This window comes from Pipistrellus kuhlii, unplaced genomic scaffold (genome assembly GCF_014108245.1).
Source record: "Pipistrellus kuhlii isolate mPipKuh1 unplaced genomic scaffold, mPipKuh1.p scaffold_m20_p_19, whole genome shotgun sequence".
Classification (NCBI taxonomy): domain Eukaryota; kingdom Metazoa; phylum Chordata; class Mammalia; order Chiroptera; family Vespertilionidae; genus Pipistrellus; species Pipistrellus kuhlii.
The window spans coordinates 8,990,241-9,016,239 of NW_023425504.1; the positions used below are offsets into that span (position 1 = coordinate 8,990,241).

General features: G+C 37.5%; 1 protein-coding gene and 1 pseudogene across 10 annotated transcripts in view; both read left to right on the plus strand.

Annotated features, from left to right (window-relative positions):
• The window catches only part of PABIR2 (PABIR family member 2), a 30,123-nt gene extending 14,795 nt beyond the window's left edge, over positions 1-15,328 (plus strand). For 4 of the 10 annotated variants that reach the window (XM_036443361.2, XM_036443363.2, XM_036443360.2 and 1 more), the window contains exons 9-11: positions 702-798; positions 5,779-5,791; positions 12,739-13,597. In XM_036443361.2, coding sequence (XP_036299254.1) covers positions 702-798; positions 5,779-5,791; positions 12,739-12,870 — 242 coding nt within the window. In that variant the 3' untranslated portion in view covers positions 12,871-13,597. The other 6 variants (XM_036443356.2, XM_036443358.2, XM_036443355.2 and 3 more) reach the window with 2 other exon arrangements.
• On the plus strand, positions 6,716-6,842 carry LOC118722253 (annotated as a pseudogene).
• Positions 15,329-25,999: the final 10,671 nt, after the last annotated feature.

Sequence of the window (25,999 nt, forward strand, 5' to 3'; positions counted from 1 at the left end):
TGACCAAAACATCATTATGCAATCTGTGACTGTATTTTTACCTTCATTTTCACTAAGGAGGCTAAAGCAACCTTTGATTTATATACTCGTTATCAGATTGAATACTTTTTTAAAAATTGATATTTCAGAGAGAGGAAGGGAGAGAGAAATATTGATGTGAGAGAGAAACTTTAATTGGCCATATCTCATGAACCCTGACTGGGGACTAAACCCACAACCCAGGCCTGTGCTCTGATCAGGAATCAAACCAAGTGAGCCACGCTGGCCAGGGGAAGACTTAATACTTTTTAACCCATTTGAATTCAAATCAGGAAATGTTCTGATATTAAAACATATCAAATCCTTACTAATCATCTGGCATAAATTATTACTTGCTGTGAATTTCAGCTATTTGGAGATACTTTATTTCTGCTGTGGTTAGCCTTGATTCGTTTTACCTGATGCAATCAGTGTCCGACTCTACTATTAAGTAACATGACTATATTAGTAGCATGGTACATATAAATGAGGTTTTCTTTAGGGCTGTTAACTTTTTGGTTGAGATTACGTGGAAGTATATTTCTTCTAGTTAAACACATGGAAAATATCTTTCAAGTAACAGCTTCAAGAAGTATGCTCAGCTTTGGTTAATCAGAGATCATCCTATTTTAGCACTGAGCCTGTAAAATTGTTTACAGTACTATTCTCTCTTTTTGTTTTAGGTGAAATGGAGTCCGAAAGCCAGCCTAAGAGGCTCTTCCAAGGCTCTACCAGTATTCTGCCTTCGGAAAATGCACACTTGTCTGAACTCAGTTCATGGTAAAAAATGAAATAAAATCAAAAGGATATTAGGATATGATCTATTTCAAGAGTCACATCAAAAATATATTGGGATCATTCAAAATATATTCAGCTTTTAAAAAATATATTTTATTGATTTTAGAGAAGAAGGGAGAGGGAGAGAGAGAGAGGCATCAATGATGAGAGAGAATCATTGTTCGGCTGCCTCCCCCACATCCCCTACCTACCCGAGATCAAGCCTGCAACCCAGGTATGTGCCCTTGACTGGAATTGAACTTAGGACCCTTCAGTCCGCAGGCCAACACTCTACCCACTGAACCAAATCAATGAGGGCATATATTCAGCTTTTTATCCATGCTCCATAGAGGGGAAATCTCTCAGAGGTATAGATAATGTGAAAAAGCAGATCATTTGAAAGTCATGAGTACATTTTTGGAAGTGTGTATCTTTTGGCACCTCCACCTTCATTCCTAGCTCCTGTTAAGTCAGCCTCTCTCAGTAGATGCTAGGTGTGGTAGAGTGTCAATAGCTGGATGGTATGAGAGTTTCTGGATTTCTTGGTAATGGAACACTGATTATAGCTGATCTGCCTGTATTTTGTATTATATCCTTTTAAAAAATATATCTTTATTGATTTTAGAGAGGAAGGGACAGAGATAGAAACATCAATGATAAGAGAGAATCATTGATTTGCTGCCTCCTGCATGCGCCGCCCCCCCCCCCCCTCCCTGGGGACCAAGCCTGAAACTCCAGGCATTTGCTCTGACTGGGAATGGAACCATTACCTCTTAGTTTATAGGTTGATGCTCAACCACTGAGGAACACTGGCTGGGATAATTTGAAAGTTTTAAGTACATTTGAATCAACTCACTGAACATCCATGTTCTAAACATGATTGTGTACTGCCTTTCAGAACTTCCTCTTTCCTAAGTTTTATGTCTGAGGATCTTTTTTCCCCTCAGTTTTTTTTTTTAATTTCAAGAAAAATGATTTTAAATATGATAATGTTACATGCAATAAACCAATTATTTAAGAAAAGTGACCTTTCTGAAACCAGTTTGGCTCAGTGGATAGAGCGTCTGCCTGCGGACTGAAAGGTCCCAGATTCAATTCCGGTCAAGGGTATGTACATTGGTTGCAGGCACATTCCCGGTAGGGGATGTTCAGGAGGCAGCTGGTTGATATTTCTCTCTCATCAATGTTTCTAGCTCTCTATCCCTCTCCCTTCCTCTCTGTAAAAAATCAATAAAATACATTTAGAAAAAAAGAAAAGTGAGCTTACATATAATATTACATGCAATAAATATTAATATTTCAAGAATAAAAGGACTTTAAGTATAATAATGTTACTGAAACTGTACTAACCTAGTATGCCATCACAACAGTTGTAGGAAACATTAAAAATCTTCAAATAACAGGATTACTTCTATTATATTCTAGTATATTTTACCCCTCTAGCTCTAATTTTATTCTTCAGTTTATGTTGTTCATTATATTCCATAAATGAGTGAGATCATATCATATTTATCTTTCTCCAACTGCGTTATTTCGCTTAGCATGATGTTTTTAAAGTCTATTTTGTCGATGTGAGTATTGCTACTCTAGCTTTTTTTTCTTTTTCATTTGCATGGAAATTTTTCCCCACCCATCACTTTCATCCTGGTGTGTCTTTTATTTTGAGGTGGGTCACTTGTAGACAGCATATAGTTGGGTCATGTTTTTGTATCCATTCATCTATCCTACACCTTTTAATTGGAGCATTTAATCCATTTACATTTAGGGTTATTATTGAGAGGTACTTATTTATAGCCATTTTAATTCTGTTTGGCTAGGTTTCTCTCTCTGTTTCTTCTCAGCAATCCCTTACAGCAATCCCTTTAGCATTTCTTGCAATGCTGGCTTAGTGGTGATGAACTCCTTTAGTGCCCCCCCCCCTTTTTTTTTTGTCTGGGAAGTTATTTGACCATCTATTTTGAATGATAGCCTTGCTGTATATAGTAATCTTGGTCTCAGATCCTTGCTTTCTATTACCTTAAGTACTTCATGCCATTCCCTTCTGGCCTATAGAGTTTCTGATGAGAAATCAGGTGTCAGCCTTCTGGGAACTCCTTTGTAGGCAACAGTTTTCTTTTCTCTTGCTGCCTTTAAGATTTTCTCTTTGTCTTTAATATTTGGCATTTTACTTATGATGTGTCTGGGCATGAGTCTGTTTGGGTTCCTCTTGTTTAGGGTTCTCTGTGACTTCTGAACTTGTGTGACTTTTTCCTTTACCAATTTAGGGAAGTTTTCTACCATTATTTCTTCAAACACATTCTCTATGCCATTCTCCCTTTCTGCCTCTTCAGACTCACCTACTATTCTAATATTGTTACGTTTCACATTGTCCCACAGCTCCCTTAAGCTGTCCTCCTGTTTTTTCTTTTTGGTTCTCTAATTGAGTGATATTTTCCACTCTGTCTTCTAATTCACTGATTCAATCCTCACCTTCCCATAATCTGCTGTGTATTTCTTCCAATGTGTTCTTTATTTGTGTTATGTCATTCTTTACCTCAGACTATTCTTTTGTCATAGTTAACTATATCTTTTTTTCATACTGTTGAGCATTTTTAACATCATTACTCTGAACTCTGTTTCAGATAAATTTCTTATCTGATTGGATCAGGCTAGGACTCAAAACCTCCAGAGACCACCTCTGTCTACAGACTAATAGAATTCTGACTTGAATTGCCCCTAGGCAATCGTCCTCAGGCATGGCAAGAGTTTTTTTCAGCAGTGTGTGACAATTGCTTCTGCCTGGAGGCTAATTGTTACTTTTAATCTCTTAAGTGGCCTCAGGGCAAGGTGTTTTCCAATAGGGTGTGTTGACTGCCTTCCCCCCAGGCAAGGCAAATGTCTACATGGGAAAGATGTCCTGTGCTATGTTAGGGAATGACTCAGCCCAAGAAACTTGGGGTGTCTACCTTCTGAGCTCTATCCCCTGAGTCCCCAGTCCTGAGTTCTGCTCTCTCAGCTCCAGTCCACTTTACCCTCCCTCTGCTAGAGCACAGGGTAGGTGGCTCCACAGGGAATTTTTGTGTATTGGCCCTTTAAGAGGATGCCTGAACTTTCAGCTGCCACTCCCTGGCAGACAGCACCCCACTGCTTTTCACAGCTAGATGTTATGTGGGTACCCTCCTCAGTTTGGTGCTCTCTGCTGGGGAGCTAGCTTTGGGATTAGATCCCAGAGTTCTTAGTGGCATCTCCCCCCCCCCCCCCCCAACACACACAAGCTGAGATATCTCTCTGGGACTTCAGTTGCTATCTGTGGGTGCCTGGCCAGCCCCTTTGTGCCTCTGCCCCTCCTACCAATCGCTATGTGGTCTCCACCTTCAGTCCTTGGGTATCAGAGTTCTCTCTTTTGAGTTTTCCATTGATTATTCAGAAAGCCTTTCCGTATTTCAGTTGTAATTCTAGCTTGTTCCTGGGAGCATGTCCATGCAGCGTCCTCCTACTCTGCTGCCATTTTTAATCTTAGGAATAATTTGAGTTCAATTTATGTTAGTCCATTTGGGCTGCTGTTGAAAAATCAGTTTAGCAGCAAACTGGCTTAAACAACAAACATTTATTTCTAATAGTTTTGATGGCTGGGAAGTCTAACATCTAGGTAATGGTAGATTTAGTGTCTGGTGAGAGCCCAATTCCTGGTGTATGGACAACCATCCTCTGTGTTGTCACATGGTAGAATGTGAGGATCTTTTTTTAAGAGTCCACAAGGGCATTCACTTTAAAAGACTTGTATCCTTTAAATGGAAGAATTGTGTAAGCCACTTATAAGGTATGAGTGTTAATTAATGATTCCTTCTTTCTAGATCACTTATTTCATGTTTTGTGGAAGATAACTTGTACTTCTAGTTGACTAGGAAGTTGAATTTTTCTAGTTTATTAGACTTGTTGATCAGCACTCTTCTAACCTTGGAACAGATGCCTTTTAGATTGTTCCAGCTATTTTCAGCCCCACAGTTTTTCTTCTCTCTCATCTCTGTCTGTCCTTGGTCATTCAGTGTGCTAATTTTGGTACAGAGTGCCTTTCCAGGTATGTAGACGATCAAAAAGAGAAAACCTCTAAAGCTTGTCAAGATAACTAGCAGATGTAACTCTATACTTAGTGGAAACTACATATCACTTTTATGGTAAAGTATGTTTTAATATAGGCACATGGCATTATAAATAGATTTGCTTACCCAGTTACTGACCAAGTAACCAAGTTAGGTAAAAGACATGAAAGGTTTTTGCCAAGCTAAAAACGTACAGACAGGGTGAGGTGACTTATTAAAAATATTGCCATAGACTGATTGTGGAAGTTGCCATAAAACAGATTCATGTAAATAAATAAGAAAGGAAAGAGAAGGCATGGTATTTACCAAAAGTTCTCTTCTCTTGTCCAGTCCTTTATTCCTCTAAGGAGCAACCTAAGCTTTAGATTATGATGGCTGTTGTGATGTTTCTATTTCTGTTGCCTCTACTTCCATTCTCTGAGGACCTGTGACTGGCAATGTGAGTCCTGGGAACATTGATGATAAAGGGCACTTTTGATCCATAAACACAAAAAATGTTCCCTCATACTGGAGAGATTTGCTTTATTCACGGCCACTCATAGAATGCTTAGAAGCCAATATATGGCTCAAATGATATGTTAAAAAGAAACCTATTACTCAAAATTCACAAAATTAAGTTTCATATATATATTTAAGCAATTAAAAATTTAAAGGACATTTTTAGTAAGTTTGTCGCATCTGGACTTCCAAGGATATTAAAACTTAACATTTCACTAAGTTTTTGGGACACCTTGTATAATAATATTGTTGACATTTGTCTATAGCTAAGAGATTTTAAATATGAGTTATTCCTGATATGTAAAAATTGGATCCTGCCTTTGCAGAAACTTTTTTTTCTCTCTCTTTAATGTATTTTCATTGATCAGATATACATATTTCTAGAAATGGGGAGAAAGACAGGAAGTAGCTGTGTTCTGGTTTTTATTGCCATAGATAGCAATCTACTTGACAATGAAACCAATGAAACAATTTTTATACCATTTAGGGAATAGAAAAATTATCAGACCATTAGTAAATGATCATTTAAACTGTTATAGTTAATTTCTTGACCTACCCTGCAAATAAAAGATGGGCTTTAACACTTTTAAGTTTATATACTAGATCAGTGGTTGGCAAACCGCAGCTTGTGAGCCACCTGTGGCTCTTTGGCTCCTTGAGTGTCGCTCCTCCACAAAATACCACGTGCAGGTGTGCATTTACAGTGTGATTGAAGCTTTGTGGCCCATGCACAGAAGTCGGTTTTTGGCCTGGGCGAGTCTATTTTGAAGAAGTGGTGTTAGAACACTCAAGGGGTCAAAGAGCTGCCTATAGCTTGCGAGCCGCGGTACTAGATAAATAACCTTTAAAATCTGACATCTTTGAAATAGAAATTAAATGTGAAATTTGAATATGCACCCATCTGGAATTAGTGTCCAGTGTGCCAACTGCCACCCAAAGAAATACTAAGACTATTCTTTATATCATATTTTTTACTAAAAGAAAATTCTGAAATCTCTGATAATAAAATCTGGGGAACTTTGTTACCACAAGACAGGAATTATGCCATTTTGCATTTAGTCTTCATGAACATCAAGAGTTTTAAGTACACATTTCTTTGTATGGTGCTTTGATTTTTTTTTTTAATGGTGGGAACTCATGTTCTGTTCCTTATTTTGGGGGAATAAGTCCGTGGCATGAAAATTAAGGAATTTGCCTGGCTGGCATGGTTCTGTAGTTGAGTGTCACAACCCATGAAATAGGAGGTCACGGTTTGATTCCAGGTAAGGGCACAAGCCTAGGTTGCAGGCTCAATTCACTAGTGGGGCATGCAAGAGGCAATTGATCAATGATTCTCTCTCATCATTGATGTTTCTGTCTCTTTCTTTCTTCCTCTCTGAAATATATAAAAATATATATTAACAAAAGAAAAAAAAGGAATTTTCAGGGCTGCTAGTCAAGATTAAGTGGTAGTCTATTTCTCCAACAGAAAAGGAAAAAGTCAATGAAATTTCAGTTTTAATGTGACTGCTAATTTAACCTTTATGATTTTAACATTTTTATTAGATTAATTTTAAAGATTTTAGCATTATTTTTAATGTTATATGTGTCATGAAAAGATAATTTTATAGTGAATGTGTGATATACCAAGAGTAAGGTTATTTAATTATTTTATATATTTTATTTTTTGTTGATCCTCAACTCAGGTATTTTTCCATTGATTTTTATAAAATATATTTTTATTGATTTCAGAGGAATGGAGAGGAAGAGAGAGATAGATACATTAATGATGAGAGAGAATCATTGGTTGGCCACTTCTTGAATGTCCCCTACTGGGGATTGAGCCCATTATATGAGTATGGATTCAAACCATTCAGTCCACAGGTCAATGCTCTATTCACTGAGCAAAACCAGCTAGGACTCCATTGATTTTTTAAAGAGAGGGGGAGACACACACACACACACACACACACACACACACACACACACATCGATGTGAGAGAGGCATTGATTGGTTGCCTGCTACAGGTGCCCTGACAAGGGTCAGGATGCAGCCTGCAACCAAGATATATGCCCTTGACTGGAATCAAACCCAGGACCCTTCAGCCCATGGGTTAATGCTTTATCCACTGAGCCAAATCAGCTAGGGCCCAAGAATAAAGTTTAATAATAATTTATTTTAAAAAATATATATTTTATTGATTTTTTAGAGTGGAAAGGAGAGGGATAATTAGAAACATTGATGAGAGGGAAATATCAATCAGCTGCCTCCTGCAACACCTCCTGCTGGGGATGTGCCCACAACCAAGGTACATGCCCTTGACTGGAATCGAACCTGGGACCCTTTAGTCCGAAGACCTACTATGCTCTATCCACTGAGCCAAACTGGTTAGGGCTATGATTTATTTATTAACAAAAATGTATACATATACTTTGAACATGTTTATGTGAGCAACTTAGACATCTGTGCAGATACTTTTAAACTCTTGTTCCCAAGGTGACTGAAAATTATCATATTTAAATGTATAATCTTAAGAATTTAGAGGTTATATGGGAAGATAATCTTGGGCTTTACTAAGGTAAAATAGTAGAGACTAGAGAAAATGCCCTATGGGCCAGTTTAACTCACATCAAGAGGTAAGGATACCCTATTATCTTTCCTTATTTCAATATCTGCTGAACTTGATAAGGCTGTGGCTAATTTTTAGTGCACTTACCTGTCTGTTCATCAATCTGATTGAACCCAATTTATTGACTAGATAAGGCAAAGTGGCTCAACCAGATGGGGTGAGAGTACGTGTCCCAACAGACATCCTAGTTTTGTTGTTTAAATGTTTTAATGATTCTTTTACAATTTCACCCTTAGTTTTTTTAGACAGAGGAAGTTACTTTCATAGTCATAAGTATTTTTGGTTGTGTGGTTCAGATACATATTGCCTCAACATTATGTTCAGTGGTTGGAATTAATTAGTTCTCTCTCTCTCTCTCTCTCTCTCTCTCTCTCTCTCTCTCTCTCTCTCTCTCTCTCTCCAATCTCATTCAAGAATATTTTTCCATTGATTTTTAGAGAGAGCAGAAGAGAGAGGGAAAGACAGAGAGAAATATCAATATGAGAGAAACACATCGATTGGTTGCCTCTTGCAAGAGCACCAACCAGGGCCCAGACTGGGGAGGAGCCTGCAAACCGAGGTGCATGCCCTTGACTGGAATTGAACCCAGGACCTTTCAGTCTGCAGGCCCACGCTCTGTCCACTGAGCCAAACTGGCTAGGGCTGAATTAGTTCTCTTTTGATTCATGTACTCCTATGTTCAGTTTGAATTATGTAGATCCTTTGCTTTCTTGCTATTGTCTGGCTCCATCAGACTTTAAGCTAGGAAAAAAAGAAGAGAAAAACTCAAATTGGACCATACTTTTTTGCTTTTGGAAGCCCTGGTAGAAGTTTAATAGCAGATACTGTGAAAATCACTTTTATTTCCTAATCTATAGATTAAAATATAACATAAATCTTGCTTTATGCAGATATACTGACAATGAGTAATTTGTGACTTGTAGTCTGTGCTTTCTGACCATCTGTAGTAGTGCCAGATTAATTAGAACAGAAAGTAGATTCTTTTTTTTTTAATGAAAGCCTACCTTGTCCGATATCAATACAGTTATGCCAGATCTATTTATATATATTTTTATATTTATTTATTTATTTATTTTAATATATTTTATTGATTTTGTACGGAGAGGAAGGGAGAGAGATACAGAGTTAGAAACATCGATGAGAGTCATCGATCAGCTGCCTCTTGCACACTCCCCCCACTGGGGATATGCCCGCAACCAAGGTACATGCCCTTGACCGGAATCGAACCCGGGACCTTTCAGTCCCCAAGCCGACGCTTTATCCATTGAGCCAAACTGGTTTCGGCTAGAACAGAAAGTAGATTTTTAACTTGGTGAAAATATATAGTTAATGGTTTATTAAATTCTGAATCTGAATTGCTTTGGTGACTAAATATAAGTATGCTGTTTTTCTGTTAATCAAAATTTTACATATGTTTATTTTTAATAATAGAGGAAAAATTCTTGAAAAGATATGAAATGTTCAGATTTCTTTTTTTCTTGGTAAATTTCCCATTAGCTTATTTCTCTTAAGGTAATCAATAGTGTTAGATGACAGATTTCTCTGCATGTTCTGTGGTTTTTACATTAAATTTATTGGAGTGACATTGGTTAATATAATTTTATAGGTTTCAAGTGTACAATTCTATAACTCATCTTCTGTATATTGCACTGTGTGTTCATCACCCACATCTTCCGTGTTTTGAATGAATAAAAGATTCACCTAAGCAGCAGGTCTTGTTACAAATGGAATCTTTTAACCTAGGGCTCACCATAAGTCTGTTGGTTGGAATAAGAAAGTCTTTATTTATATTCAGATTATTTGCTTGGTAGCCAAATTTTAATCCAAGCCTGTTTATTCCTTCCAACTACCACAGAGCATGTCCGTCAGCTGCCCAGCCAATATGTACTTTAGGAAAATAAATTTATTTTAATATTAGTCTAGGCCAAATCCTGCAGAAGGAAAATATCACATATATTCCAAAGCAAATATAAAGGTGTTTTGATTTTCCAATGTCTTAGATTATCTGTGCAACTTTCTTTCAGTAGTTTGAATAATTCATATTTTAGACCTGTTTTGCCTGTTGGTTGAAAAAATATCTGAGCCAGCTAAATTATCCAAACTTCTTTCTTAAAAGTGGTATTATTAATGATGCATTTGACAGCAGTGAGCATAGAGTAGGAGTACTATGGAATATACCATTTCCATTTTAATTTTTACTATTCTGAAGCCTGTTTATATTCTGTCTCCACCTAAAAAAATCCAGTGGCAATAGAAAGAAATTACATTTTGAAGATAAAATAGAAGAGTAGAGAAGCAGCGTGGGTGGGAAGTTATATTTCATTGGAGGTGATATAGGGCCCAGAAACTTCCAAATATACCACAGGTTACTTAATACTGGAAATATATTAACTTAGAAATTCATAAAAATGATAATATTAAAGGCTCATAATCTTTAACCTTAGAACACATTAGATCAGGATGGGCTTTTTCAAAGGAGCTAATGACCAGATTTAAATTAGAACTTTTATTTTCTGATTCATAATTCCTTCTCTAATTCTATGCTTTCTTTTTCAAAAATAAAAAGTAACCGAAACCGGTTTGGCTCAATGGTAGAGCGTCGGCTTGGGGACTGAAAGGTCCCGGGTTCGATTCCGGTCAAGGGCATGTACCTTGGTTGCGGGCATATCCCCAGTAGGGGGTGTGCAAGAGGCAACTGGTCGATGGACTCTCTCTCTCATCGATGTTTTTAGCTCTCTATCTCTCTCCCTTCCTCTCTGTACAAAATCAATAAAATATATTAAAAAAACAAAACAAAAATAAAAAGTATTTCCATATAATAGCTAAAACTGCCTGACTACCTCTCCAGCTTTGTTTCTCATGTTCTTCTTACTGTCTATATGACAGCCACACTAGCCTGCTTTTGGCTTCTAGAACTATCTTTGCTTCCTCCCAAACCTTACCTCATTCATGCCTACTCATCTTTCAGATGACAGCTCAAATATCACTTTTAGGGAGCCTTGTTCCTTCCTGTTTCTTTAAATTAGATCAGGTTTCCCATGTTATATACTCTCATAGCCCCTTGTATCTTTCTTTTATTACTTTGATCACAGATTATAATTATATGTTTATTAGCATAATTATTTCAATGTCTGTATTCTGCCCTGTTCTGTAAATTTGATGAGGGCAGGAACAATGGTTGTCTTATATACCATTGTTTTCTAATATCTAGCATAATTCCTGAACTTGGCAGGAACTCAGTAATATTAGAATAAATGAATTAGTGAGCCAAAACCGGTTTGGCTCAGTGTATAGAGCGTCGGCCTGCGGACTCAAGGGTCCCGGGTTTGATTCCGGTCAAGGGCATATACCTTGGTTGCGGGCACATCCCCAGTGGGGGGTGTGCAGGAGGCAGCTGATCGATGACTCTCTCTCATCAATGTTTCTAACTCTCTATCCCTCTCTCTTCCTCTCTGTAAAAAAATCAATAAAATACATATTTTAAAAATTGTTTAAAAATAAATAAATGAATTAGTGAATTTGAGCTAAATATAGAGCATAGAGCTTATATTTTAGATTGATGGGAATCAAAGCTGGAAAGGCAGCCTGATGGCAAATGGTGAAGGCTCTTAATTGTGAATGCTGAAATATGAAGGCAGATTTATGAGGAAGGCCAGGCTGATTGTTGGGAGGCATGAGGGTTTGGGCTGATTGGGTAAAGTATCCCTGTGCTGGGCTATAGAGGCTCTTGATGCCCCAGATAAGGAGTTTTAGTGGGAGGGTAGGAGCAGAAGCCAGTTGTCAAGATTAAAGAGACAAATGGACTGTGAAGGTATTGGGTCTGTGAATATAGAGCATTCCTTTCATTTAAAAAAAATATTGATCTCTGAGAGGAAGGGAGAGGGAGAGAGAGAGAGAAACATCAATAATGAGAGAGAATCATTGATTGGCTACCTCGTGCACGCTCCACACTGGGGATCAAGCCAACAACTTTGTATATGCCCCATACCCCGGCTGGAATTCAACCGTGACCTCCTGGTTCAAAGGTCAGTGCTCAGTCACTGAGCCACACCAGCTGGGCTATAGAGGGCATTCCTTTTAGAAGCTTAACTGGATAGTAATAGAAGGGGTCAAAGAAAGGAGTATTTTAGAGGTGGTAGAGAGACCTTTGGGTTTTGAAAGCAAGAAGAGAGGAAACAGTATAGGAATTTCATAAAATGAGAAGAATATGAAAGGCAAATAATGGGGAAAATTAGAAAAAATGTGCTTGAATTAAAGTCCTTTTGGGAGTGGGGAAGTGGTAAAATGTAGTGCAGTTGAAAGGCTTGGTTCTGGAGTAGAAGGACCATATAGCACTGTTTGATAGAATACTTCACACAGCTCAGGGTAGGTACTTCAATGAGTAACCATTTCCTTCTACTGTGAGACTGATGGGAAGGTAAGAAGATAAATATAAGGTAGAAATCTCTTTAGCTGAAGGTAAGGGAACAACCTCACTAAAATTGTGACTTGTCAAGAGGAAGGCTTATTGACATTCTGGCGCCTCCTGGAGAGCACTAAAATGATAGGGAACCTCGAGTATCTTACTTTCACAGGTATCTGAATGATGTAGTTCATTTGCTATTGCTTTTTTTGCTTTTTATTATTTACAAATGCTGTACTAATTCACGAGTTCTTGAAACTATGTTTTTGCATGCTATGTTTACTTTTAACCTTATAGATTCATCTGCTTATAATTCTTTATGCTTTGTCTTTAGTTCAGATACTTTGGATGACAGAGTAGGAGCAGTAGCAGCAATGGCTTATCCTCAGATTCACTGGCTATAGGCAGCATGACTGCAGAGTCTCCAGTGGCATGTTCCAATTCATGCCCTCCATTCATCTTGATGGATGATTTCTCACCCAAGTGATTTACCCATTTCTGATTCAGTGTTTTAGCTGCTGTTTCCTACATAAATCATTCAGTGAGAGGAACACAGAGAACTTTGATCCATAATGAGGATTAAAGTATTACATATTTAAACTATTTTGACACCATTCTTTTCTTGGCATCTCTCTTCTCTAAAGTTCAATTTTGTGAGAATAGTGACTCTCTCTCTCACATTTTGGATCTAGGGACTAAATCTCAAATATGTTTAAGGAAAGCCCTGATACGTTTTTGTTTTTTTGTTTTTTTTACTGATAGGTATTTTTATAATGGTTCCTTTTCCCAGCAGTTATATGACACCTAGAGTAGATCAGAAATTCTCTTTTGCTTGACAATTTTTTTGTCCTCTGTTGGCTACATAGTTTCAAATATATTTCACAATAGATGAGTAGCTTTTCATTATATCAATTTTTTTATTGTTCTGCATCAGTTTAAAGCACATTGTTTTGTTTCCTTTTCCTGTTGGAGCTGCTTACTTGTCATTTCTCACAGAACAAAAAACAACAACACATAGTTGCTTTCATTACTACCCATATCGTTTCTTTGATGTTAGAGTGTATGACGTGAGGATTAATTTTAGCGCTGAGTGTAAATGAATTTATAGGATGCCTGGAGTAGTCACCACACAAGTTCCTATGACTCAGCTACCACAGTTGCTATTTTTCTCCCCAATTCTGTTGCCTTAAGAAATATATAAAATATTATTAATATTTCTAGGTGTTGTTATCAAGGAGAAGAAATTCCTGACTTGACCAGATGTGTGGAGCACCTTCAAATGAATGAATAATATTATTTACCCACAAACTACTGTCTAGAAAGCATACCTGAAGCTTGACAGCTTGCCTTGGGTAGTATTATGAGGCCTGAGATGCCTTGGGGTACAGTGCTGTGCTGTAAAGATGTATATCATAAGGTACGTAGAAAAGGGAGCTTTATGTGACTGCCACATACTGTTTTGATTGCTGCTTTTTTTCTGATTACTTTTGTGACATTGGATTCTTTTGTTTTGTCATGTGATGAGTGGTGCTGCCGACTGTGTTTTGGTCATTGTGTTGCCACCAGAATCAGAATCCAGTTCTTGTTCATGCTGCCTTAGAGCAAGGCAATTTAATATCTATGAGCTGAAAAAAATCAATGTTGTTGTGAATTCTGCTTTTTAAGAAGCTGTTTGAGCTGTGAACATTGTTAATGATAGTCTGTGATGCCAGAAGTTAAATTTTAAAAGGTAAATCCTGAATGGAGCTATTTTAAAAACTCGAGTGTAGTCTATTGTTGTGTTATTTATTATTTAAAATTGTGTAAAAATGTATGTCATGGTAGATTTCTTTTAATGTTCATATATCGTGGGTGGATAGTGTGTATTTAATATGCAAATTTCCCTGCTAGGATCATAGTATTCCATTTTTGAATGTATGTAAGAAACAAAAACTACTGCACTTGTGTGTTTTGAAGGCAAAGATCCTTGAATCTTGAAGGAAGATGTTGCACTTTGCAGGTACTCACAGGCTAGAATACTGTGTGGCTTGAAGGGAAACATATTCTCTTTGAATTGTAAGAGAGCATCACTTAGCTATCAATAAGTAGTTCTGTTATAGCATCAGATGCGTTGTTTATTTTAAATAGTAATAACAACCATTAATGGTTTTATTTCTCTTATTGCTTTCACCTGTGCAAAGGCCATAATCCTTCAACCTAACATAAATGTGTATATTATGAAGATTTTTCTCTAGTATGCCATTTTAAAGAAACATTATTTCTGTGGCATTCAGTGTATTTATTCTGTTTGTGAAAGAATCATGTTCAGATGTTTCTGCCTATATCATATTGAGCGATGGCTTATCTTACAGGATACTTATCCACATTCACTCTCCTGTCTTCTTGCCTTAAAGGGACACTTTTGGCCATTTATTGGCTCTAATCTAGAACTCTTAAGAAGTAACCTTTGGAATATGATATTTATTTTTCAAATTCAGTGGTGGGGTAGGATTAGGGCAGGAAAATGAAATTGTTCCAATGGTATGAGAACTAGGAAGCAGGATGGTTAACTTTATTGTTTAAATGAACTAGAAAGTTAACTTTCTGCAGGGATTGTTTTGAGATAAATAAAAGATAGACATGCTAATCTTCAGATTAGCTTGGTTAAGAGTACCCCTTTATTTTTATATAAAATTTAATATTTGAAAAGTGATCATTATTATATATTAAAGTGATCTCTTCCTATTCTATATTATATCATATTTCAAGCTTCTATTTGAAAATAAGTACAAGAGATGATAAGGTAAGAAAATCCTATAGGTGATGCTCTTTTTGCTTGGCTGACTTATGTAATCATTGTATTTCATGATAACTGCTTTTGAAATAATGGGAAATTTTGTGAAATGATGACCTTGTGTATATCTTAAATGCAAATTTAATAAAGTGTGTACACATGCATAAAATTCTGTACAAATTTTAAAGTGTATTTATTTTCTTCTTATTAATAATGATTTTCTGCCTCCATAGTCCAGTATTACATTCTCTGTGACTAATTGTGATCAAGTTTTGAATAAAAGGGTATCAGGAGCACAAAGGAACTAATGACTATATTGAAGTTTGGATTGTTTCTCCCCCCCTCCAAAAAAAAAAAAAAATCTCTCCTCATAACCTGTCAAATTTTCAAGAACATTTTATAGAATTTGGCAATTTAGAATGTTCTTGCCAAGGTCACATGGATTTCATACTTGTTTTCAATTTATTTTATCTTGTTTATTTTTTACATATTCATAAAACTAAATTGTTTTTTTGGAACTTGATGGAGGAGTAGACAGGTAAAAAATAAAAGCCTTTTTGTATGACTCAGGTTACAAGCACACAGTTTTCTTTTCAGTATTTTAAAAATATATTAACTGTTTTATTTCACACTTAAAGAAAAGTTGTATAACTAGCCCAAAGAACTCCAGTATATCCTTCACCCAGGTTTCTCATTTGTTGATATTTAACCATATTTGTTTTATCATTTCCCCCCCCTTCTCTCTCTCAATTCTTGTATGTATGCATCCATCTATATATCTAATGTGTGTATGTGTATGTACACACATTTTTTCCCCTGAACCAACAGTTACAGGCATGATATGCCCTGTTATTCTTAAATGTGTCAGTGAAAATTTCCTCAAGACTTGGACATTCTATATACCACATTACAGCTTTCAAAATTAGGAGGTTAACTTTGATACCATTTAATCTTCAGACCCCTTTCAAATTTTTCCTATGGTCCCAATAACATTCTTTAAGTTAAAGGAAAAGAAATATTTTATCTGGCCCAGGATTTAAGCCAGTATTATATGTTACATTTAATCATTATGTGTGTGGTTTCCCTCAATCTGGAAGTTCCCCGATCTTTCTTTATCTTTGGTGACCTTCATATTTCTGAAAAGTGCTGGTCAGATATTGTGAGAAATGTCCCTTAATTTAGGTTTGACTAATGTTTAAATTCAGGTTTTTTATTTTGGGCAGGAATACCACATAAGCGATGCTGTGTTCTCAATATATCATTGCAGGAGGCACATGCTGTCACTGTCCTATTACTGGTAATGATAACTTTGATCCTTTAGTTAAATTAGTGTCTACCACGTTATTCCACTGAACAGTTAGTGTTTTCCCTTTGAAAATAATAAAATATTTTGTATAGAGATACTTTAAGAGTATTACTTACCTTGTTTTCTTATGAAACTTTCATTTACTACTAGTAGTATCCACTGATCTTTCTTCCCTGCTGGTATTTATGATGGCTACCTAATCCTATCATTTTGAAAACAGTTATTTTTTTAAAAAAATTTTAAATTAAATTATTATCTGTTTACATATTTTAACATTGCCCCCCCTTGAATACAGTTATTAATTAGCATTCTACTGTAAAGAAAATTCCCTTCTCTACCATTTATTTAAATCAATGTAGACTCATAGACTCCTATTTTAGTCAATGGGGTTTAATCTATTACCATGTTATAATATTATTGATATTCACCTCCCAGATTTGGAGGGTGAGTGCTCCTCCATGCCAGCTCCCTTATCCTGTTGACAAATTTCTATGATTTTTTGAGAGTGTTTTACTTTCTGGCATAAGATCTTGCCCCAGCCCCAGGATCAGCCATTTCTCTAAGGAGCCCTGATTTCCTTTAATGAGAAAGATATTTCAAAATCAAAGTGTAGGCTAGGCACTGGTATAATCATTGCCACTGGGAATGGGGGTGGGCATCATGGTTTAAAGGACTTCTCAGCATAGATCCACACATATTTATATCTGTTCATCTATTAAAAATCATGAATTCAAATTCATACCTCTAGCATAGGGTTCATCCTAGCATCTACCCTATAATTCCATTCTCAGCTAGTGACAGACCTGGTTCCCTTTGTCCTCCAAATAATTGGTCATTTCTCCTGTGTGTAATCAATTTCCAGCCCTGACATCCTGGTGGCCTTGTTAGCCCAACCATCTCTTTGGCTCTGACTCTCATGCCCCTCTAACCCCACCAGCCCTGGCTGCCTCTATGAAGGGAAAGGGAAAAGTATCTGAATACTCAAGTGTTAAACAGCCCTAGCTTATACCACCAACAACCTCCTCTTCCTTTGTGTTCAACTGTTCACAGTTCAGGGAATTTTTCCCCTCTTTTTTGGACAATTTTTTATTACAGTTTACATTCAATATTATTTTATATTAGTTTCAGGTATACAGTGGTTAGACAATCATAAACTTCACAAAGCGTTCCTTCCAATATTGTCAGTATTCACCTGACACCATACAGAGTTATTACAATATTATTGACTATATTCCCTATGCTATAGTTTACAAGGGATTTCTTAGACTGTTTATCAAGTTAACATATTTATTGAGCCCTGTGCTGGGAACTATAAGTGCAGATTAAGTTCATGCCTTTAAGAAGACAAGTGTAGTGGAATAAACAGAAATACACAGACCATTGAAAGCACCACTTTGAGCGTGCTGGGTGAATACAAAGGGGGAGCACCAAAAATAGGCTGTGCTGTGCTTCTAAAATGCTTACCAGAAGAAGTAGCACTGAAGCTGAATCTTGAAGAGCAAACTTTTGGGTGGAGGTGGGAATCAGGTAAGGGGAAATTGGATACAGACAAGAAGAGACCAAATCACTCTCACAGAAACACAGTAATTTGACAATTATGGAAAATGAGGCTGGATTAACAAATGTTAAGTCAATAAATGAAAAACAATGAATCTGGAGAAAGAAATAGGCTGTGGTCTTTTAGAATTTGAGAGTTTTAGCTTGTGTAGGTAGAAATCTTTGTGCCTATGTGTGTAGACATAAGCAGGGAGGTTGTATGGAGAAGTGGGTTAAGGACAAAATCCTGACAAACACCAACATTTAAAAGGAAGCTGAAGGAGAGATGAGGTGGCAGGAGGAAACTGGGGAAAGCAGCTACCTATATCAGTGAAGCTAAGGAGGGAGTCATTGCCAGGGTCACTTAAGGTGAGGACTGAAAACTCCTTCTGATTCTGATAATTAGGAGGTCCCTAGAGCCTTTCATATGTGTACCTTTGGTGAAGTAAAAGGGGTAAAAGTGAGATTGCAGAGGCTTAAGTAAATGAGGGGTTACTATCTCTTCTGACTAAAGGAGTGGTTAGAGCTCCAAAGCTAAGTAAGGTCAGAATATAGACCTTATAGACAAGCTTCTAGCTTGGGTCACTGAGACCTGCCTACTTTGGACAAAAGGAATCTATGTCCAAATTTTCTAGCTTCCTCTTTTCCTTCTTTCCCAATCTTTGTTCATTACATATAATAATTTTCTCATTTTCTGCTCTGTATTCTCAACAGCCAGCACTGTATCTGAAACATAATAGTAGCTCAATAAAGTTTGTTGAATAATTGTGGAGTTATTCTCTCTAACCAATAGAGGGAGCTGAAGGAATATCATCAGGGAGTGTTAACCTATAGAAGGAGTGGGAAGAAAGCCACACACACTCTGCCCTCTAGGAGGAGCATCAAGCTTCTTCCACACAATTCCTGAGGAAACACATGAGGAGTTTCCACTTTTAGCTAATATTTTTAATATATACCTAATATGTGTCTTTTGTTTGTGACACATGACACAGATTTTCCATTTATGAGAGTTATATGAAGTATCCTGTTATAACAAATTTAACAAATAATATTTTAAAATACATATATCATAGAAAGAAAAATATCGCATAATCTCACTGATATGTGGAATCTAATGAACAAAATAAACTGATGAACAAAATAGATCCAGAGACAGAGAAGCATGAAACAGATTGATGAATTTCAGCAGGAAGGTGAGGGAGGGGGCTGGGGATCTGGAGGGTGGATGGGTGGGAAGAGGTCAACCAAAGAACTTGTATACAGCCTGGCAGGCATGGCTAAGTGGTTGAGTGTTGACCTATGAACCAGGAGGTCATGGTTCGATTCTGGGTCAGTGCACATGCTCAGGTTGTAGGCTTGATCTCCAGTGGGGGGCATGTGAGAAGCATCCAATCAATGATTTCTCTCTCTCTCCCTCTCCTTTCTTTCTGAAATCAATAAAAATATATATATTTAAAAAGAACTTATATGCATATATGCATAGCCCATGGACACAGACAATAGGTTGGTGAATACTTATAGTAGGGGATGAAGGCGGGCTAGAAGGGGTAGTGGGGGGTAGGGGGAAAGGGAGACATATGTATTAATTTCAACAATTAAGGTTAAAACACACACACACACACACACACACACACACACACACACACCAAAAAATGAACTGATGAATTTCAGAAGGAAGGTAAGGAGTGCAGAGTGTGGATTTGGAACCTGTATGCATATATGTATAGCCCATAGACACACAAAATAGTGTGGCGAAGGCCTGGGAGGGGCTGGTGCGGGCTGGCGGGGGTCAATGGGAAAAAAAAACAAACAAAAAAAGGGATATCTGGCCGAAACTGGTTTGGCTCAGTGGATAGAGTGCCAGCCTGTGGACTGAAAGGTCCCGGGTTCGATTCTAGTCAAGGGCATGTACCTTGGTTGCGGGCACATGCTGGTCGATGTTTCTCTCTCATCGATGTTTCTCTCTATTCCTCTCCCTTTCTCTCTGTAAAAAATCAATAAAATATATTTAAAAATAAATAAAATACATATATTTTTAAAAGGGACATCTGTAATACTTCCAACAATAAAGATAATTTATTTATAAAATATATTTCATAACTGAATGAATGAATGAATGAAGTGGAAACAAAAAGTATCGTCTACAATGTAGACTCTACATCCATGTTTTCTTTAGTTCCCTTTCCCCTTCTGTGTCAATTCTTAGCCAGTTTCCATAGTAAAATCACTCTCTTAATTTTTCTCCCAAATTATCATTCCATGTCCATTTATTAAGTAAAGTAAAACCTTAAGTACAACCCTTAAGCATAAAACAAAAACAAGATAAGCTGCAAGATTTAAAGAGCAATTAGTTACTATCTAAAGTGCTTGAAAATGTCCCACTTTCTTATCTTTCTATAGTTATTTTCTCATGCACCAAAACATGAAAACTGAAAAATAATTTGTTGTTAAAAGCATCCCAACATTTGTTTTATTTTATTGCTAAAACTTCATTCTACAGTTTCGTTGCAAACATAGAGTATTTTAGATTTTAGCTTTATTTTGTAAATTAACTTGGAACCCTACTACTTGGCACCCCCCCCAAAAAAAAAATTAATAAGCATTAGAAATGTAACACACTTATAAGTTGGGGAGACTAAATTTTTATGAGAGCTCATTGATTGAATTTCTTAAGGAGCCTTTATGCAGTTGTACTTTTTATTCTACCAGTAGAAATCCTGGAGGATTTTACAATTATACCTAATTTTTAACAGGTAAAATAAAGCCTTCTTCAAACATTGATTTTTTTTTTTTACCTCAGAATTTGAATGAGTCTCTTGATTTTGCAAGTCCAGAAAGACAAACGGTCTCCCATACAGTCATTGTAAAAGGAGCCTCATGGTAGTAGATCCTATTTTCTCTACTACTGTAATTATAGATTGATTTAAGAAATGTTACTTTAAAAATATTTCTCAATTGAAAGGCACTAGAGAAAAATCATATCTTAGACTAGAGTAGCTTGAGTCTGCTACAAATCGGTTTTATCCTTATTTTTGTGTGTTTAGAAGTTTTGATAATCTATATAAATAAACATGCTGCATAGCAGTGGTTTACTACAGTAAAGCAGCATTTTGCAGGGTGCTGTTAAAAGGCTTTGATGAATGTTAATACAAGTTGAATTGGGACAACTAGGGTTTGAAGTTAAAACTTAGGTAGCATGCTTTACATTACTTATTGTAAAAGTACTATATGCTCATTTGAGAATATATAAAAAGCAACAGAAAATAGAAGGAAAACATTTAAGTGAAAATAAAACCACCACAATTACACCAGGCAGAAATAGTTACATTTTTTCCTACATAATTGAGCTCATATACTATGTGCAATATTTTAATCTATGAAAGTGCTTACACTTTGATAGTATTTTTAAAAATAAATAAATTGTCATTCAGGGTATTAAATGTTGTGTTTTATGTTTGTATACTACTGTGATGTCTGGTTTGATAGTCTGGTGTCTAGAAAACAATTCCTATAAGTCCTGCTTCAACTACCTGCAGATGTCAGTGTGGATCTGAGTGTGGTTCAACAGTTTGTTCCTTTATGTGCTGGAGCAGTTGAAATCCAGTTGTGAACCGGTTTCTTATTAAACAAATACCAGTTTAGTTTGGATGAGAAATAAGAGTTGCAAGGGCCTTCAGTTGATGAAACTTCTTTTAAAAAATTTAATAAACATGGATATATTTTCTAGTTACAGAGATTTGCCTTCATTAAATGTTATCGTGGAATTGATATAGCTGGGTTTATTAAATCTAACTTCAACCCAGATGGCAAGTCTCAGGGTATATTACTAGCTGTGTTGGTTTACTTTCTGCTGCTATCATTTATTTATTTACTTATTTATGTATTTTGCTATTGCTTATTTAAAAACAAAGTTTAAAACCAATAATTCCACCTCTCAAAGAGCATCACTTTTGTCATTCCTTTTAACTCTTCTTTTCTATGTGATTCCACTCTTCTACTTCACAGTATAAAAAGCAATAGTGTTTATTAGGCTAGGAAATTGTCAGAGAGACTTGCAGTGGCTCTTTGTGGCAAAACCCTGTTTTTCTTGGGCTACAACATAAATCTACCATCTGTTTCATAAACTAGCAGGCTTCCTCTCAGCTATAATTTGCTATATATATATATGGGTACATAAATTGTTGGTGGCTTATGTTTACCTAGCAACAGAATCTGTTTGGCAGAAGGCTGTGGGAAAGGAGGCTCCCTTCCTTCATTTCTTCTCTCTCTCTCTCTCCTCTCTCTCTCTCTCTCTCTCTCTCTCTCTCTCTCTCCTCTCTCTCTCTCTCTCTCTCTCTCTCTCTCTCTCTCCCTTCCTTCCTTCCTTTCTTTGTTTCTAGAAGTTTCATCTGCCAATTTTCTTCAAGTGCAAGAAAGGCAGATGTACTGGGCAAAACAATCTGCCTTTTATATTATTTTAACCCAAATTGCCTGGTAAATGCCCACTCTGGAGGATATTTTTGCTACTTTGATTACCTTGTGTATAACTGAAAGCCTTCTCTTGTTTTTCTGTTATAAGCAAATTTCTTATAAATCATTATGAAAAAAATGTCTTGATATTTTAGCTCTCAAAGATCACTGAGTTTTGGGATGGCCCACATCTGTTCAGTAAAATTTCTCCAGTGTTCTTAGTGTCACATAGGTTTTGGGTGTTGAATGACATTTCAAGAATATTGGTTGGGAAACAGAAAGACAAATATTGTATTGTGGACAAATAATTATATGTGTAATCTAAAAAAATAAAAGTAAGACTCATAGAAAGAGTATTAACTCATGACGGCCAGGGGGCTGGTAGGTAGAGGAAATGGGAGATTGGACAGAGGGCTCAAACTTCCAGTTAGAATATAAATAAATTGTGAGAATCTAATAAACATCTTGGTAACTACAGTTAATAACAGTGTTGTGTAAAAAAAAAGTAGCTATGTGAGGTAATGGATGTGTTCATTAACTTGATAGTGGTAATCATTTCACTTATCCTATATAATAAAAGCGTACGTAATATGCTAAGTGTCCGACCTTTCAGTTGACCACTCGACCAATCACTATGATGTGCACTGACCACCAGGGGCAGATGCTCCAACTGGTAAGTTAGCTTGCTGCTGCTGGGGTCTGGCCAATTGGGACTGGACAAGAGGGCCAGATACACCCTGGAGCCCTCCCATGGTCCCTCACTGGCTGTCTGGCCCCCATAGGCCCCAATTGGGACTGGGCAAGAAGGCCCTGATCGGACTCCAATCACTGGCCAGGCTAAGGGATCCCACCTGTGCACAAATTTGTGCATTGGGCCTCTAGTCCTAATATATAAAAACCCCTAGTCATAATGACCACTAACAACTGAGGCTCCACCAACTGGAAGTTGGTCCTGCAGTCTGCCCTGGGTTGCTGTGGCAACCAAGTGCTGACTGCTTCTGTTGCAGGTGTGGCATCCCAGCACTGAATGCTGAGGGGGCTGCGAATCAGGGCCAGAGAGAGGCCTGAAGAGAGAAGCAGGACTGATCCTTTGTGGCAACTTTTGATCAGCATTTGCCTTTTTCTTTCTCTCCCAGTCTGGTCAGCAGCAACACCCCCATTTCTCTCTAGGCCTCCACCAGGGCTGCTGATCAGCCCTGCCTTTCCGATCAGGCCCTGTTGATAGGCCAGAGATACTGACTGGCATAGAAACCAACCAATCAGAACCAAATTTGGGTGAAGTGTGAGGAGCCAATGGCTTCCTAGAAGGCAGAGCTTTTGATGCTGACTGGCATAGAAACTGGCCAATCAGAACCAAATCTGGGTCAACTGTGAGGAGCCAATGGCTGCCTAGGAGGTGGAGCTTTTGGTGCTGACTTGCATAAAAACTGATCATCAGAACCAAATTGGCTGGCAGAGGAGGGCAGTTGGGGGCAAGATCAGCCTGCAGGGAAGAGCAGTTGGGGGCAAGATCAGGCCGGCAGAGGCAGTTGGGGGCAATCAGGCAGGCAGGTGAGTGGCTAGGAGTCAGTGGCCCCAGATTTCAAGAGAGCGCAGGCTGGCTGAGGGAATCCCCCCTCCATGCACAAATTACGTGCACCTGACCAGTAGTGTATATATAATCAAATTATCATGATGTGCATTTTAAATATATTACACTTTTATTTTTCAACTATATCTCAATAGAGCAGGTGTGGTGCAGGGTGGAGGAACACTGGTCAGGACCTGGTAGTTTTTGTTTTAAATATATTTTTTATTATTTTCAGAGAGGAAAAGAGAGGAAGGGAGAGAAAGAAACATCAGTGATGAGAGAGAATCATTGATTGGCTGCCTCCTGCACACTCCCCACTGGAGATCAAGCCCACAACCTGGGCATGTGCCCTGACTGGGAATCGAACCGTGACCTCCTGGTTCATAGATCGATGTTCAACCACTGAACCACACCAGATGGGAAAGACCTGGTAGTTTTTAAGTTAAGTGTAACAGAGTCAAGCATCTTACACTGTGTTGTCTGCATTACTTTAATTTTTCTTTACTTGAATGAGTTTCATATTTCTCCCAATTCACTTTTTTAGCTTTCTAATCAGCAGAACGATGTTTCTGCTAAAAGAAAAATAAAGGGAGAAAAAAAATTCTGACTTTCCTTCACATAGTTATAGACATCATATGCTGTTAAAGGTTAGAGTGTATTTCATGCTTTCATTTTAAGAAGGGAAGGATGTGTTGTCCTGTCAACTTTCTTCACAAAGCACCAGGGTGTAATTTTCTGTGGTCTTATTGCATTACTATTGCTTTTGTGCAAGTGGCTGGCTTTTTGTTTTGATCTACAACTGTTGTGTAATTTGCTATGAAGAGGCAGTTTGGAGGTTACTAACACACTCCTCCCTCCAAACAAAAAGGGAAAAAAAATAAAGAAGAAATGATTAGGAAAAAAACTACTATTCTGTTCTTCAACATTGAAACTAGTCATAAGAGAGACTGTAGCAGAATTATTATATAGAAAATGTTCCTTTGGCCAGAGCTTTCTCATATCTTCCATTTTACAGTCTTTGTTCCTGCCCCCTTAAATCTCTGACTGTTCACAAGGGAATTAACTGGCATGTTTCAGGTGTACAGCATAGTGGTTAGACAATCATATACTTTACAAAGTGTTCCTCCTGATATTTCCAGTACCCATCTCGCACCATAGTTATTAAAATACTAGAGGACTGGTGCATGACATTTGTGCACTGGGGCTGGGGTTGTGGGGAGGCTCAGCCTGGCCTGCACTTTCTTATAGTCCGGGACTCCTCGGGTGATGTCCACCTGCCAACTTAGGCCTGCTCCCTGATCCCTGAGGGGTCCTTAGCACTGCCTTGGAGGCAGGACGGCTCCCGCCACTGCCACAGCCATGAGCCTGCTGGCGAGCCCAGCTTCTGGCTGAGTAGCGGTCCTCCTGTGGGAGCGCACTGACTACCAGGGGCCAGCTCCTGCATTAAGTGTCTTCCCCCTGGTGATCAGTGCATGTCATAGCTACCAGTTGTTCTGCCGTTCAATCTATTTGCATATTAGCCTTTTATTATATAAGATTATTGACCATATTTCCTATGCTGTACTTTACATTCCAATGGCTATTTTGTAACTACCAACCTGTAGTTCTCAATCTCTTCACATTTTTCACCCAGTTTTTCCACCCCCTTCCCTCTGGCAACCATCAGTCTGTTCTCTGTATCTACAAGTCTGTTTCTGAGAAATTAGCATCTTGAGACAGGGCATCAAGACCCATTTCAAAAAAGCAAATACTAGTAGTTAAAGGTGAAGGAGAGAAGATGAGCTAGTCAGAGAAGGGCTGACAAAAAAAAAAAAAAAAAAAAAAAAAAAAAAAAAAAAAAAAAAGCAGAAGACTGGGCCTTTGAAACAGGAGTGAGTTGCATGATGGATCCTGGAGGACTAAGTGATCAAGGAGGAAAGTTCATTGTCTCAGCTAACCAACATTTATTCAGCAATGATTATGTGCCAGGTACCAAAGGTGGG